Source organism: Homalodisca vitripennis, chromosome 4 (assembly GCF_021130785.1).
Source record: "Homalodisca vitripennis isolate AUS2020 chromosome 4, UT_GWSS_2.1, whole genome shotgun sequence".
Taxonomy (NCBI): Eukaryota; Metazoa; Arthropoda; class Insecta; order Hemiptera; family Cicadellidae; genus Homalodisca; species Homalodisca vitripennis.
Window position 1 is genome coordinate 176,373,496 of NC_060210.1, and position 15,037 is coordinate 176,388,532.

Below are 15,037 nucleotides of genomic sequence, written 5' to 3' on the forward strand. Positions count from 1 at the left end.
ATAGTTTCAACGGCAGGTAAGTTAAGGTAGGCTAACTAAAACCATCAACATTGTTTAGATTCAGTACATTCATTATAATCTAATTATACTCACTGTATAGAAAAATATATTTGTATTACTTGCAGTAATCAGTAAAAGCCATTCCAGTGGGATGAATTGGAGTATATCTCATTAGAAGAAATTAATTGCATTTAATTTTATCAGAAATTGGCTTGTATATAGCAATCAACCGGTTTATAACAGAGGGGAATCGATGGTATGGTTCGCAAACAAGGATACACAGTTTATAGTGGACTATTTGTACATATTTGATAAGTGAGGAGTGTTGAGGAGGGGGGCGTCGATGCTGGTGAGCCATGCGCGTGGACACTGCTGCAACCTGGTGGCCACCCCTCGCAACGCTCAGTGGCACTAAAACTCTGTGTCGGTCTCAGTCGAGCGCTAGTCTTCAGTCTGTACGGTGCTGTGTGAGAGGCGTGTCACCTTGCTGTCTCTGTATCCTATCCTCGCGCTTTTCATGTATAGTAGTTGTGTGTATATTAACGTTTAACTTAACAGCCGTGTTCGTGTCCATGTTTCTGAACTTCGTTTACGGTTTTTAGAAAAAGTGCGCCTTCAGTGAAGTGATGTGTTGTTTTATGTGCTTGTCTCACATACTGGATTAACTAAACGGTATTGGATCGGTTATGTGGTGAAGATGTGCTCTGATTTCAACTGGGTTTCGCAGTTCCTTTTTCTGTATTTAGGTAAAAATTCAACGAACATATAACATTATAGTTTTGTGTGTACTACAAGTTTATCATTCGTATTACAAGCTTTGATTCTTATCTTGTATATTATATGAGCAGTGGTTTTTTGCAGAGAGTAATAATATGTTAGGGAATGACGCAAAATATATTAGCCAGTAGGTTCCCTTGAATTAAATCATAAATAACATTTTAAAAATGAAACCCGTACCGTGGTTGGGCATATTGGTCTCACTGTGTGCTCTTGTAGTTACGGCTGTGACTAAAATCGAAACTCATGAACAATGTGTGTGGACTTCAGATAACAATGAGACCGGTAAAACGGCAGTTTCCTGCCGAGTTCGGACTCTGGGTTCTGACGGCGCGAACTTGACCACCCTTCCGGTGGACGGCACGCTCCGGCTGCGCGTGGACTGTAGTGAAGTGCTGTTCTACGAGAGTTTCATCCCGCCACGATCTTTCCAGCGACTCCATCAGCTTGAGGAGTTGACTTTATACAACTGCAAGGTCCTAGAACTACCTTCAGAGTCGTTCGACGGGCTGCGGGATTTGAAAAGATTGAGTATAAATACCCATAATATGGACTGGGGAACGGGAAAAACGCTTGAGATCGGGAGAAATAGTTTCGAAGGCTTAAGAGAACTACAAGTCTTGGATTTATCTAAAAGTAATGTCCGGGCTTTACCTGATGATGTATTTTGTTCCCTGGGAAATTTACAGGCTGTGAATTTAACTAGAAACAGTATTAGAGAAATGAATTCTTTAGGTTTCGCTTCGAGACACCAAAAAGAATTTCTTGAGGCAGGAGTCACTGTTCCAAGGATAGAATGCGCAGACGCAATGGATTTAAGATCCCTAGACGTTTCTTACAACGATATTAGGACCATCCCAGATGACTCTGGGATTACAAGATTAAGACGGCTCCAGAATTTGTTTTTGCAAAACAACGATATTTCCGACATCGGCCCAAACTCTTTCAATGGTCTTATATCTCTTAGAGTTTTGAATATGTCCAATAACAGACTAGAATCGCTACCTGATGGTTTGTTTGCGAGTTGCAGAGAAATACGAGAAATATATTTACACAATAACACTTTATACGAACTCTCAAGAGGACTCTTGCACAGATTAGAACAACTACTAGTCTTAGATTTATCCAACAACCAGCTCAGTAGTAACCAGATAGATGATTCTACATTTGTCGGACTCATCAGACTCATAGTGTTGAACTTGTCGCACAACGCTCTCACTAGAATTGATGCTCGGACATTCAAAGATCTGTCTTTCCTTCAAATTTTGGATTTGCGAAACAATTCTATTGGTTTCATTGAGGATAATGCTTTTCTTCCTCTGTACAATTTGCATACGTTAAATCTAGCAGAAAATAGAATACACCACATAACTTCACAACTATTCAATGGCTTATTTGGTCTCAGCAAACTGAATCTGAATAATAATTTGATAGTCAATATTGATTCACTTGCTTTTCGTAATTGTTCTGATCTCAAAGAACTTGACCTCAGTTCAAACGCTATTCAATACATACCAGAAGCGCTAAGTGAACTCTCCTTTTTAAAAACCCTAGATTTAGGTGAAAATCAAATCAGTGGATTCAATAATGGCTCTTTCAAAAATCTTCAACAGTTGACTGGATTGAGGTTAATTGACAACAATATCGGCAATTTGACAAAAGGTATGTTGTGGGATTTAACAGGGCTCCAAGTTCTTAATCTGGCGAAAAATAAAATTCAACAGATTGAAAGAGGCACTTTTGATAGAAACGAGCAACTGGAAGCCATCCGACTAGATGGAAATTTCTTGTCCGATGTGAACGGTGTGTTTCAAACTCTAGCTAACTTGTTGTGGTTAAATCTCTCTGAAAATCATTTACTGTGGTTTGACTATGCTTTTATCCATAGCAATTTAAAATGGTTGGATATTCACGGTAACTACATCGAGAAATTGGGCAATTACTATAAAATTCAGGAGCTTCACATAAAAACGTTGGATGCTAGTCACAACAGAATCGATGAGTTAAACGATCTGGCAATCCCTAACAGTGTCGAAGTAGTATTTATAAACAATAACTTTATCAGTGATGTGAAAGTAAATACCTTTTTTGACAAGGCTAACCTCGCACGTGTTGATATGTATGCAAATGAATTAACGAAATTGGATTTGAACGCGCTCCGGCTTTACCCCGTGGCGTTAAATAAGTCGTTGCCCGAGTTTTATCTGGGTGGCAATCCGTTTCACTGCGACTGCTCTATGGACTGGCTACCTGTGATCAACAACATGACAGCACTCCGCCAATATCCGAGGGTAATGGACCTCGAGAACGTCATGTGCAAGATGACATACTCCAGGGGAATGATGCATATCCCTGCTATCGACGCCAAGCCTGCTCAGTTTCTGTGCCCGTACGAAACACACTGCTTTGCCCTTTGCCACTGTTGTGATTTCGACGCCTGTGACTGTGAAATGACCTGCCCGCAGAACTGCTCCTGCCATCACGACCAGACTTGGAATACGAATGTTGTGGATTGCTCCGGGCAGAACAATGACCAGATACCTAGGCGAATACCGATGGACGCGACTCATGTCTATTTAGATGGTAATAATTTAAAAGAACTGCAAAATCATGTTTTTATTGGCAGAAAGAACATGAAAGTGTTATTTGTGAATAGCAGTAAAATCGAAAGTATTCAAAATCGAACTTTCAATGGACTTTCTTCGCTCCAGATTCTATATTTAGACAACAATTTGATCAGGCAGTTGAACGGATTTGAATTCGAACATTTAGCTCATCTTAGAGAACTGTATTTGCATAACAATTTAATAACTTTTATTAGTAATTTAACACTGTTGCCTCTTCACTCGTTAGAAATACTGAGATTGGACGGCAACCGGCTGGCGACATTCCCAGTGTGGCAACTGACGCTCAACTCGTACCTGGTGGAGATCTCATTAGGAAACAACCAGTGGTCGTGCCGGTGCAAGTTCCTGCAAGAGCTGCAGATCTGGGTGTCTGACAACCGGCACAAGGTGATTGACAGCGATGAGATCTGGTGTCTCTCTAACGATACCAAGCCTCCCCACCGGCGGCGTGTCGACTTCAACAACACGGCCTGCAGCGACTTCTACTCCGGCAGTTCCGTTATACAAAGTCTTATTGTTTCCGACTATCTCCCCATGATGATCGTCATCTTATCGGCGTTCATTATTGTGGTTTTGCTCACCGTCCTCATTTTCATTTTTCGTGATCCCGTGAGAATATGGTTATATTCTCGATACGGTATAAGACTTTTCCACTTCAAAGCGGCATCGGCCAAGTATTATGGAGAAGATAGGGAAAAGCTTTACGATGGCTACGTGGTCTACAGTCCCAAGGACGAAGAGTTCGTGCTACAGAGTATTGTCGCGGAGCTTGAACACGGCAATCCCTCCTTCCAGCTTTGTCTACACTACAGGGACCTGCCGCACCACGCAGTTACTTCCAACTCACCGTATATGCAGCACACGACCTCCCCGGTAGTGGTGGAGGCCGCCGAAGCCAGTCGCAGAGTCATCATGGTGCTGTCTCGCAACTTCCTGCAGACCGAGTGGTCCAGATTCGAGTTCCGCTCGGCACTTCACGAAGCCCTCAAGGGCCGCATCTTCAAGTTGGTTCTGGTCGAAGAGGGCAGCATTCTGCCAGAGGCCGAACTGGACCCCGACCTTCGACCCTACCTGAAGACCGGCGCGCGAGTGCGTTGGGGGGAGAAGCGGTTCTGGGAGAGACTGAGATACGTGATGCCGAGTGCCGACAGTCAGCGTAAGTCGTGTAATTACCGTAGGAACATTAATAATTATAGCATAGACTCGGGAGTGCACCGAACGACCGCGGGACATAACCACGCGTACTTGCACGAAAAGTCAAAACAGCCCGCTTCTCCAAGCCTACAGCAGCATATAAACAGTCACCCGTTATTCAAGGCTGCCGCGGTGACCAACAACGACATGCTGGTGCCGCCGGCGTACTCGAGCAGTAGTACGCTGTCTAGGACGCCGCCCAAACCCCCGCAGGAGGACGCCAACTATTCTTCCGCCACCACAGCCACTCCGTCGCCCAGACCTCTACACAGACATCCTCCCTCGTCCGAGCATATCTACTCCTCCATAGACTCACCTGACTACCCCAACTTGGAGAGGAGCTCCGTCCGGAGAGCGGTCAATGGCGGAGTGCCCGTACACCAGCAGTCCTGGAGAACTGCAGGAGCTCAGGTCGTCGACTCTGGCGGTGTCCAGGCCTACCTCGTTTGATGACATTCCTAAACTTCCGGGTAAGCAACTATGCTACTCAAACTTAACTATAACTAATTCATACTTATTTTTATATCCACCTTTACATTTTTATTTTTAACACAAAAGGACACAATTTTTAATAACATTAGTTAAATTGATATTAATTATTTATAACATTGAACTGTCACTACAAATAGTAATTACACATTAGTAGTTTGATTAAAAATGTTTATGTTGATGCATAGAATAATTTCATTTTTAAGCAATAATAGCGCCGTTATTTATAGTTACAGTAGGCTATATATTTTATTATCATAGTCAATAATAGTAACTAGCACTCAAAGCTAGTAACTACCTTCAATTAGATTTTTAATTAACAAAAAATATACTTAATTAATCAAAATAGAGATATGACTAAAGTAAGAATAAAATAGAACAATAATTATTATAAAAAAGTAAATCTATAAAAGAACACATTTGGATCAAGTTTGTTGCTAACAATATTATTATTATTATTCAAACATTAGAAGTTCAATATTTTATTTTAAAAAGTAAATAATTGAAAATAAATGTACAATGAGTGTAACGAATACTATAAATTCGACATAGAAAATTAACATTAAGTTAAATTTTGAAGTTATCCCTAATGTTAGTGTTAGGTTAAGATATTAGTAAGAAATCTGGAGAAGTGGTCTGGTTACATTGAATATGGTCATAACAATGGGTGTTTGAGTGTGTGTTAAGTCTAAGTCACCATAAAACGGTCACCCGTAGTGATCTTAATTTATAGATTGAAAGTCAGTCGTATTTCCTACTCACTTATCTTCGTATAAACATCAGGCCCTTATTATCAAAGTCAGAAATGGGAAATATAAGGGATTTAAAGTTAAAAGTTATGTCTAATGGTTGTAATATGAAGTATAAGTGTAATGTACAGTAAATACTACGGAATATGCTGTTCAAAGCACAAAAGGTTGTTGAAAGTATTATTGACATACGCTTTTTTACCAGTTGGTGTATTAAACACTTTATAGTATCACAGAGCTGTAAGTGAAAAAAAAACTATAAAAATAAATCCAAAATAGTAAGTATTTGAATAACTGTCGATACTGTGCATTATTATCAAATAAAAACTGAATACTTCCATAATTTATTATTATTATTCTATTTAATAAATAAAATCATGAAGCCTTTTATGATGATCGATAAAAGAATTTCTTGTGAGAAAAATTCTATCGTCAGCCGCGGTAGTTTTGGTTGAGATCGAAGCGAGAGGATACCGACAGTGTTAAAAATAGCATACGAAAATATTATTCCCATATCATATTTTTTAAGACATTGACATTGTTAAAACCGAGCGTTAGGCATAAATAATAGTATCGCCGTCAGACAACTAGATAAAAAAATTCGCCAGTTTTAGACAAATTGTCGGTCTGTATATAGTTTAGTAATTACTAATTATCTTTTGGATCATGGCCAATTTATAATTGTTTATGGTTAGATTTTATTATTGTCATTCAACTGTTATTATTTGCTATTTTATATCTATTGAAACAGAAGAGTTAGTGTGAAATTTACATATCAAAAGAGTAAGCATATTGTATTCACTGTGTACTGTTAGACTTTTGTGTTATCGTTCTTCGTGTAATAAGATTGATATAAATACTTGTAGTAAGATTTACGATAATTCTACTCGGCCGGGGCGAGGGCGAAGACGACGGTAGGATGGCGGATGGTCCTGCGCCCACATCCTCGCGTCGCTCGGTACCTACCTTTAATGCTTTATAGCTACATGTATTTCCACTTAGTCGAGCTCGCGATCCAATCTTGTTTTCGGCGACTCTCTGCGAGACGCCCTCGTCTGTCGACTTTCCTACATACTCGTCTGGCGAGATATGCTGTATGTTATTATTTCCCCACCAAAAATGTAGCTATGGTCCAATAACGTTCCTTTTACCCAGTTATAAGCAATGAACTGTACGTTGTTTCTAGATTAAGTGCCTTTTTTTTAGAGATTTCTATGAAATCTTAAGTATTACAATTACTACAGGGTGTTGTAATTCCAAGGAATGGATACTAAGAAAGACCCGAAGCGGGTACTCGGACTTGGATAGAGTAGATTAACCAGAGCGCGCGATTTGCTAATTACATTCTATTGTACATCTTGAGTAACTTACATCGCGTCTCTTTTGTATTTTTAAAGGACACCATTTTATTTCCTATGAAATTATTAATGATTAAATAACATAACTAACCTTTAATACCACTTTTTATACCGTATACAATTTTACTTTATGATTGTTTGAGACTTCTAAAAGCTTAAGAGAATACTGCTGAATGAAATGTACTTTTAATGTGAAAATTCTTTTGTATACTTAAATCTCCTCCCCTTCCCTTTATCTTCCAGTTGTGAAGTTTTACACGCATTTAGAACCATCTACTACGTTCGATTCCTAGAGTAATGTGACAAACTATTGATATTGTGTCAGTTAAATCCAACGCTTTAAAATAAAAGCTTTATATTTTACAAATGAAAATCTAGCATACCACGGGTAAAACGAATATGCGCCACATACATATCTAGTAATGTATTGTTTGGTCCAAGTGGTGACCTAGAATTCCTGTTGCGGAAACGTGACGCTGAGTGAGGGAAACCTCTTATTCATTAGCATTGCTCTTTGGGCCTCCTAGTAATGTAATGTAAATGTTGAGGAATGTTACCAAAAATATATTCTGCTTAGCCTGAAATAATAATTATTAATTACTTACATGTTTTACGGAACTGGGTTTAGCCTACATTATTACTCATAAAAATGTTCTATTATAATTTACCTCCACTTTTATTTACTATTATAGCTGAAATGCAACTATGTGTTGAGGCTGTATTTGTTTTGTAGCTATCCTAATTTTGTGGCCATAGCAGTCATGACACTTACACAGACTCCATAGAGTAAGTCACATGATAGATCATACTCAGTCTGTTAATATGAAATATATTTACAAATAGTAATTAGAAAAAATTAAATCAATATTGCAGGTTCAATATCAACTAGGTTTTTTAAAAGTTAACATAAAAATTGGTCAAATTTACACAAGAGCATTTACTAGGCCACTCGAGTACATATTACGTTGTGTTTGAAACAATATATGTGTACAACAGACGTCATGAGGTCGCATGAATTCATAATATAGACTACCGAAGCTAAATTGCATTCGAACAATAGTAACTCGAGTCCATTGTGATATTGTATAACTTTCTTGTTGCAAACCACTCTTCCATAATCGGCTTCCGGTTATTGCATTCGCAAATAATCCGGGTTGGCGGGAATATTAAATTATTTTGGGACGAGTGTCGACATTTTCCGATACAGCCCAAAGCCGGACTGATCCGTTCTTCAAACTTCATACCGTGGAATTCTCTCGACTATTGCAATTTAATTTTGTCACTCTATCCCAAATATTTACCACTGCCGATGGGATTAATTCCGGTGTCAGTCGAGAATTTCAGGAAAGTTTAAATTAAAATAGTTTAACTTGTTGAACGTATCGCTTAGGAGTACAACGATAGCTGTGGTTGCTCGGCGTCGCACCATCTCGCCTCGTGCTTCCAGATGACATTTTATTGTCTTCTCTTAATTTGCTCGAGAAACTTTGCCGAGTACTTAGTTTGATTGCTGTTACTTTGTGTACTTGTCGAGTTCCTTTGTGTACTTTCTGATTATAAAGCTGGAAAATGTTCTCAACTTTGTTTGCGCTTCTTGTCACCCGACTGAGTTACCTTATTGAATTTAATGTAATACATTTAGCAGGTTTGGCAAACCTTTACGACTCTACCCGTTTTGACATTCTGTTTCAATTTGAAATTTTGGACGAAGTAATGTAATAAACATATTTGTTAACGGTATGTCTATTTAAATATAGTCACTTTGTTTAAGATACAAAAATAAAATAAAACAATCTAAAATGAATTGTTTTGAGTTGAACGATATTTTGTCTTTTATGTGTTACATAAGTAGAGAGTTTTTGTAAATAAAACTATTGCTGTTGAAAGTTTGCACACCGAGATGAAAATTGTTCAGTGCACATCTTAGTTTGCACAAATAAATAACGGATATAAGGCATCCCAAAAGTCATAAAACATGTTTTGAAGTGATAAGGAAGGATCAGTCTCTAAAAGTTTATATTCATAACTATCTTCATTTCTTGTAGTTTATCGTATGAATATTAAATTAAATGTTCAAACTGATGAATTAATACGTCTTAACATGTCAGTAGAGCTTAATTTGGGAAAAAATGGAAAATCTCAGTTATTGTTGTGCATAACGTAGCAGGATGTATATACGGGAGTTCATAGTTTTATTCTGTTAACTAAAAAGTACTTCGCATTAACTGCAACAAAGAATGGGTGGCTTTAAACAATTCGCTTGAGTGTATAATTAAATCGGACGGCGCGGTACGGCGCCGCATGGTGGATGTAAAACTAACCTTTATGGCTACCACACTCCTCCATATCTGCATCTTTATTGTGCAAACATTGACGCGGTTATGTGCCATAAACAACGTGGTTATTGTAAAAAATAGTCGTGCACTTTAGGGGTGGAAGTGCGTTGTCGATCGGGACTCAGTGTACAGCTAGAGTACACAATATATACTCGTAACCGATATGACATGCACCTGTCCGGGCTCCAATATACGCAGGTCCTACTCATCACCGGACTGGGTCCAACCTCAGAGTCACGTCAATATTCTCACGATATTGTCTCCTTAAAATGTGTAATATCACATCGTTATCCTTAACATCATACATATATAAATGGCTTTATGCAAATACTTATTAAACACAATAATCATAACTACACTGATATTCCATGACTTAAAAAAATAAAATGCGCGTATAAAAAATAAGTCACGATCGTATACTCCGAATTAACTACCGTATTATATTATATGCAAATGTATAGAAAATTATACGGAACGTTCAACAACACAATTTCAATTGAATAAGAACAACGTCGGTACGTAAAAATTCCGTTTTATATGTTAAATTAAAACTAAGGGAGCTCATATATTTTCCGTTATGGTCAGTGTTCTTTGTCGAAACCAGGCTTTACGGTTATCGCAGGCATTTCTGGTTTATGGTTGAAAGTCCTGAGCTTTTATGGGTGCATAGAAATAGACCTAGTGCACATTAGCGTTCGTTCCGCTCATAAAAGCGTAGGCCTAGCCCTATCATGCTTGGATGTAGCTCTCTATATGTACAGTATTGTGTCGAATGTTGCGTGAAAAGTTGGAACAACATAAAAATCATTCGTTAAATAATTCAGGCAGTTTTGTATTCACAGGAACTACAGAAACTACCAAAATAAACTTTCAAGACAATATAACCAACCAGGTAAAACCAGACAAAATAGACAAAAATATAATCTTATCTTGCTTATAGATGTATATTGAAAGTATAAACAATAGTAGCTGTAATTTCTGATCTACTAGAAACGAAATAATAAAACACTGTACTTTCAAAGATTTTGATATGATCGTGGTTTTTGTACTGTGGTCAGTTTAAAATAATACATAGGTTTTCTCTTATTTGAACTTAGCTGGGGACCCAAAATGAAACATTTTGGTTGGAGCACTAGTTTTAAAATGATAAATGTCAAAATATTTGTTTGGGAATTATACTAAAATAAGTTAGATTCATATCACATACACAAGTCTCCAAGGAATAAGTACAAATAACTGAAAAATTCAAACTTACAATTACAATCAACTGAAATTTATAATTTTTACACCAATCCGTGGTTAGGCTCTACTCCGATCTGCAATTATTACAAACGTCTGTTCGTTAGTAAATACGTCAATAAGGGAAGTAAACTACGAGTATATCATATAAATTAACTGTTGGTAGTAATATATAGTAGTCAAATTAAAACTATTTAAGTATAAATTTAGTTTTGAGCCCTTCGTAATGAACAAAATGTTGTGTTCCAATAATGTTTTTGTACGATTATTCGAATAATATACAAGTAAATATCGAAGATTAAAGAGAAACAATAATCGGTGGAATTTACTTGTACTTTGAATTAAAATATTACATCTTTATTCAGAAATATATCGTTATACAGCGAAATTTATAAATACATAGACATACTTCGAAATAAGTCCATAATTTAAGCTGGAAATTAGCCTTTTAAGAAGTAAAAAATAGCGGTGCTATTTCCAATTAGATTTTGTCCAACCTTGAATTTTATACCCGTGAAGAAAACGCCTGAGGACCACACGAAACTAGTTCTGGCTCTGCTGTCTCGTACCACAGCCAATACATCACACCCGTTTAATAAACATGGAACCATAGGAGGTCGGTCTATATATGCATACCAAATTGCGGTTCCATTCGTTATTCCATTAAAAGATTGGTTTTGAATCTGAATGTAATCACATAGGCTACCGCCCAATGTCAGTAATTGGATTTGAATTTAATCTTCACCGCTGCGCTTATTCGCACCATATGTTTTTGTTCAAACGTATGGATTATTTTTATAAAACGGCGTCATTCTGCGCAAAGGCAGTTCGTGTTCATAATATTCACATTTATCCTAATGGAGTTTATTAATCCAGTTTTTTCAAATCCGCTGTGTATTCTGCGGAATTAATTCCGTTAAAAGCCACTTCTTTGATGAGACATCGCTCTCGTCGTCAGAACACTAAAAGGCACATATTAATAGCTGTCATAATTAGGAACTTAATGTCGACCTCATAGTTGTCTCTCGCCTTTCCCAATACAGATACTTATAAATAACTTATTTTCTTTAGTAAACGCTAATTGGTTAGCGTTTCATTAATCGGAAAAAATATTAAAAATATCTACAATTTTTAATAAACATTTGTTTCCACAAATTACTAGTAAAAACCACTTATTTTGGATATAATAGTCGTTGCGGACGTTTAAAGCATTCTCGTTTGGTTATGTATATTAAAATTAATTCGGTATGAAATTAAAGGGGCTGCTTAGTTTAAAAACTTAATTTAAAAGGATCGTCGATAACCCCACTTACAGGTCTTATAAAGGGTAATAACTTATCATCCAGTAATCAATCCGTTGAGAAAACTCCTTTGACCAAATAAACGCAAAAGGTTCCCTGGAAAATATTGAGATTTTCGTTGAGTACTTCACTGATTTCAATAACTAAAGGGCTCGCGAATGCCGGTGGAAGCGGCGAGATACATAAAACGATAGGACAGTAAGAGCTTTTACGATATTGAGGGATGTCTGTGATTTCACAAGCGGATGAATTTAATAGATTTTCAACCACATATTTCTTTACATTACGCCGGCTGCACATTTACCGAGCCTTTCTATTCCTTTACAACTTTCCGCCTCGTATTTTGTGCATTAAGCCTTTATTTATAGTGTGTTTTATCCTTTCTACAGACCACCCAATGTGGAACACTTACAATAACTGTCGTCATCCTGATCGGGAACTTGTTATTGTGAACTTAATGCGAGTAATAACCACACACTGACTTTCAGTTCTTTGGTGACATAAGCTATTACAGTTTACACCCATAATACGAATTGCAAAGAATATTTAATTTACATTATTTTCTTCTAATATTGAACAGATGCACTAAATACCAGAGAATACTCATGTTTGGTGCGTTTAGAGAAATATTTGAGAATAACAGTGGTTTCCCGAAAATTGCAGCATACAATGGTTGGAATCTGTTCATCTTATAAGCTAGTAATGCAGACAATTAGAGAAGGTTTGTATAGTGTCTTCTTAAATATACTAAGTAGACTATTAATGACTGAAACGGCACAACAATGTAACTTTCTTGGCTGGTTCACTGCCATTCAACTCACTTTGCTCACGATGGTCGGGTAGCTGAGAGTTTGCTTTACACCAAGGATGCCGAGATATGAACACAGATTCAGTTGGTCGTGGCAGTAATACGTCGTCAGGTTGTCGTCACTGTATGTGAGGCGGGACCCTCGATCCTTTGCACCACAGGAGTGTTCTGTGTGATCGTTAGGCCTAACGATCTCATTTCACGTTAGCTGAGGTGATATTACTTTCATTCTTCACGGCTCGGCTGGCGAGGCCGCTCCGCACGAGTCCACCCTCCCGGGCCAAGGCTGTCTACCTGTCACGACCCACTCCCATTCTCACGCACCGCGACATGCTTTTATTTGTTTGCAATCATTTCATATTCTTTCAAATTTTTGGATAAAACGTTAATACTTGTAAATTTCAAAGACAGTGTTGTACATTTACGTCATGAATTTGTTTACTTAGTCCATTCGTTGTCGTGGTTCTTTATTTAGTTCGGTTAAATATTACAGCGTCAAAGCCAAAGAAAATTCAGTGAATAATTCAACGGGGAATACTGTGTTAGATTCATAATAACTCACTTCGTCACATAAACGTTTTTAAATTGTATTACGAAACGAATAGGGCGATGTCTCATTCTTACAAGAAGATGTAAACACCTGAACTCTCTGTAACCTTACTAGTGCTCATATTACGGCACTGGTTACATCGACGTTTTCCACTAAAACAAAACGCAATTGCTGTTCGATCTTACTCTCGCTGAATCATCCATTTGCGAGTTCGCCTGATATTTACATTAGAGTAACTGTAAAATAGTGATATGAATACCGAGTAGGTTTTATAAGTAGAGCAAGAAACAAGTCAATAATAAAATTTGAATTTTAACTATTCCATTTGTAAAACGTCCCGTTTATTATCACGTACTGTATTCAGAACATGATAATCCATCGTCGGTACTTACCCATATATTCGTATAGTGTCACGTGATGCACTCACTGGTGTGTGATAATGTCAAAGTAACGGATCAGTTATGTGGAGCGAGAGTCCCGTTAACATCCGCCTCGACCCTCCATCAGCATTATACCTCTTGTAACTTACAGTTGAGTAATTAGTTTAATAATAATTCATATCAGGAGTGAAGGATTTATTATAAGGTTATTAGAAAGTGCCTGGGCGGTGTGGCGCGGCTCGGCCCGGTGTAGCACTCTCCTCGGACCGTGTTACTCCTGCCTTCGTCACATCATCAACAGCCGTTATTACTGTCAAATTATCCCGTCAATATATTAATAACCTGCACAATGGCCCGGCACATGGATGCAGGGCTGTCGAGGCGAAGTAGCGGTGAAGAATGTGGAAGCCTTTGCCGATGTTATGGCAACCAGCGTCTATTCCTTCGCGGCTTTTAATGACTCTCAGTGGCTTTACGAGAATTTTCTTGGTTTTACTTGCACCATTAAAGCAATAAATACTATTACGCCATGTAGGCTATAAAAAATATCAATATTTGGGTATTTTGTCCAAATCCTCATAAGATGTCTCAATGTGTTATATGAACACAATGGTGTGTTTCTAAAGAGATCTTGACTTAACCTCTTTACAAAATAACTGAGGCAAAAATATGTTTTCAAAAGCAATATTTGACAAAACTAATTGAACAATGAAGGCTTAAAGATAAATACGATGCAAACTCGATGTCACTTATTTTTTGTTAATATTCTATCAGACCTTTCCTCCGCGAAGTGTCAGGTCTAGACAGCATCTCCGAGGCTCTGTAAGGAAGAGCTAAGCGAGTGACAGGTGACACTAGCCCACTCAGTTTATTTCAAACCATTTGTTTTCTCTCTCTCGCAAGCTAATGGGTCTGTGTTTAACAAACATCACGCAAGATTCCCGGGCCTAAGTTGTCTGCGTACAGTAAATTATTTACCACCGCTTGCAAATCGCTATCGATTCAGCCCACTTGCAGCACCCCGCTAATAGAATATCATTAACTATTTATCTGATGGAACGGTTGATTCATTGAGCGAAATCCGCTTTGCCCTGAATGTACAGTTACAGTGTAACGTGCCACTTGCTCGCCACCAGTTAGTGGGAAATCGTTTAACTAGCAGCATCTATGTTCGATTAGTTAATTACAGTAAACTACTGTACAAGGTCATTTCAAAATGTACTGAAAGA

The 15,037-nt window shown here is 37.8% G+C and overlaps 1 protein-coding gene across 1 annotated transcript in view; it reads left to right on the forward strand.

Annotated features, from left to right (window-relative positions):
• The first annotated feature begins 418 nt into the window (after positions 1–418).
• Positions 419–15,037, forward strand: part of LOC124360705 (toll-like receptor 7) — a 34,226-nt gene continuing 19,607 nt past the window's right edge. The window contains exon 1 of the mRNA XM_046814535.1: positions 419–5,068. Coding sequence (XP_046670491.1) covers positions 945–5,048 — 4,104 coding nt within the window. The 5' untranslated portion in view covers positions 419–944 and the 3' untranslated portion in view covers positions 5,049–5,068. The remainder of the gene's footprint in view (positions 5,069–15,037) is intronic.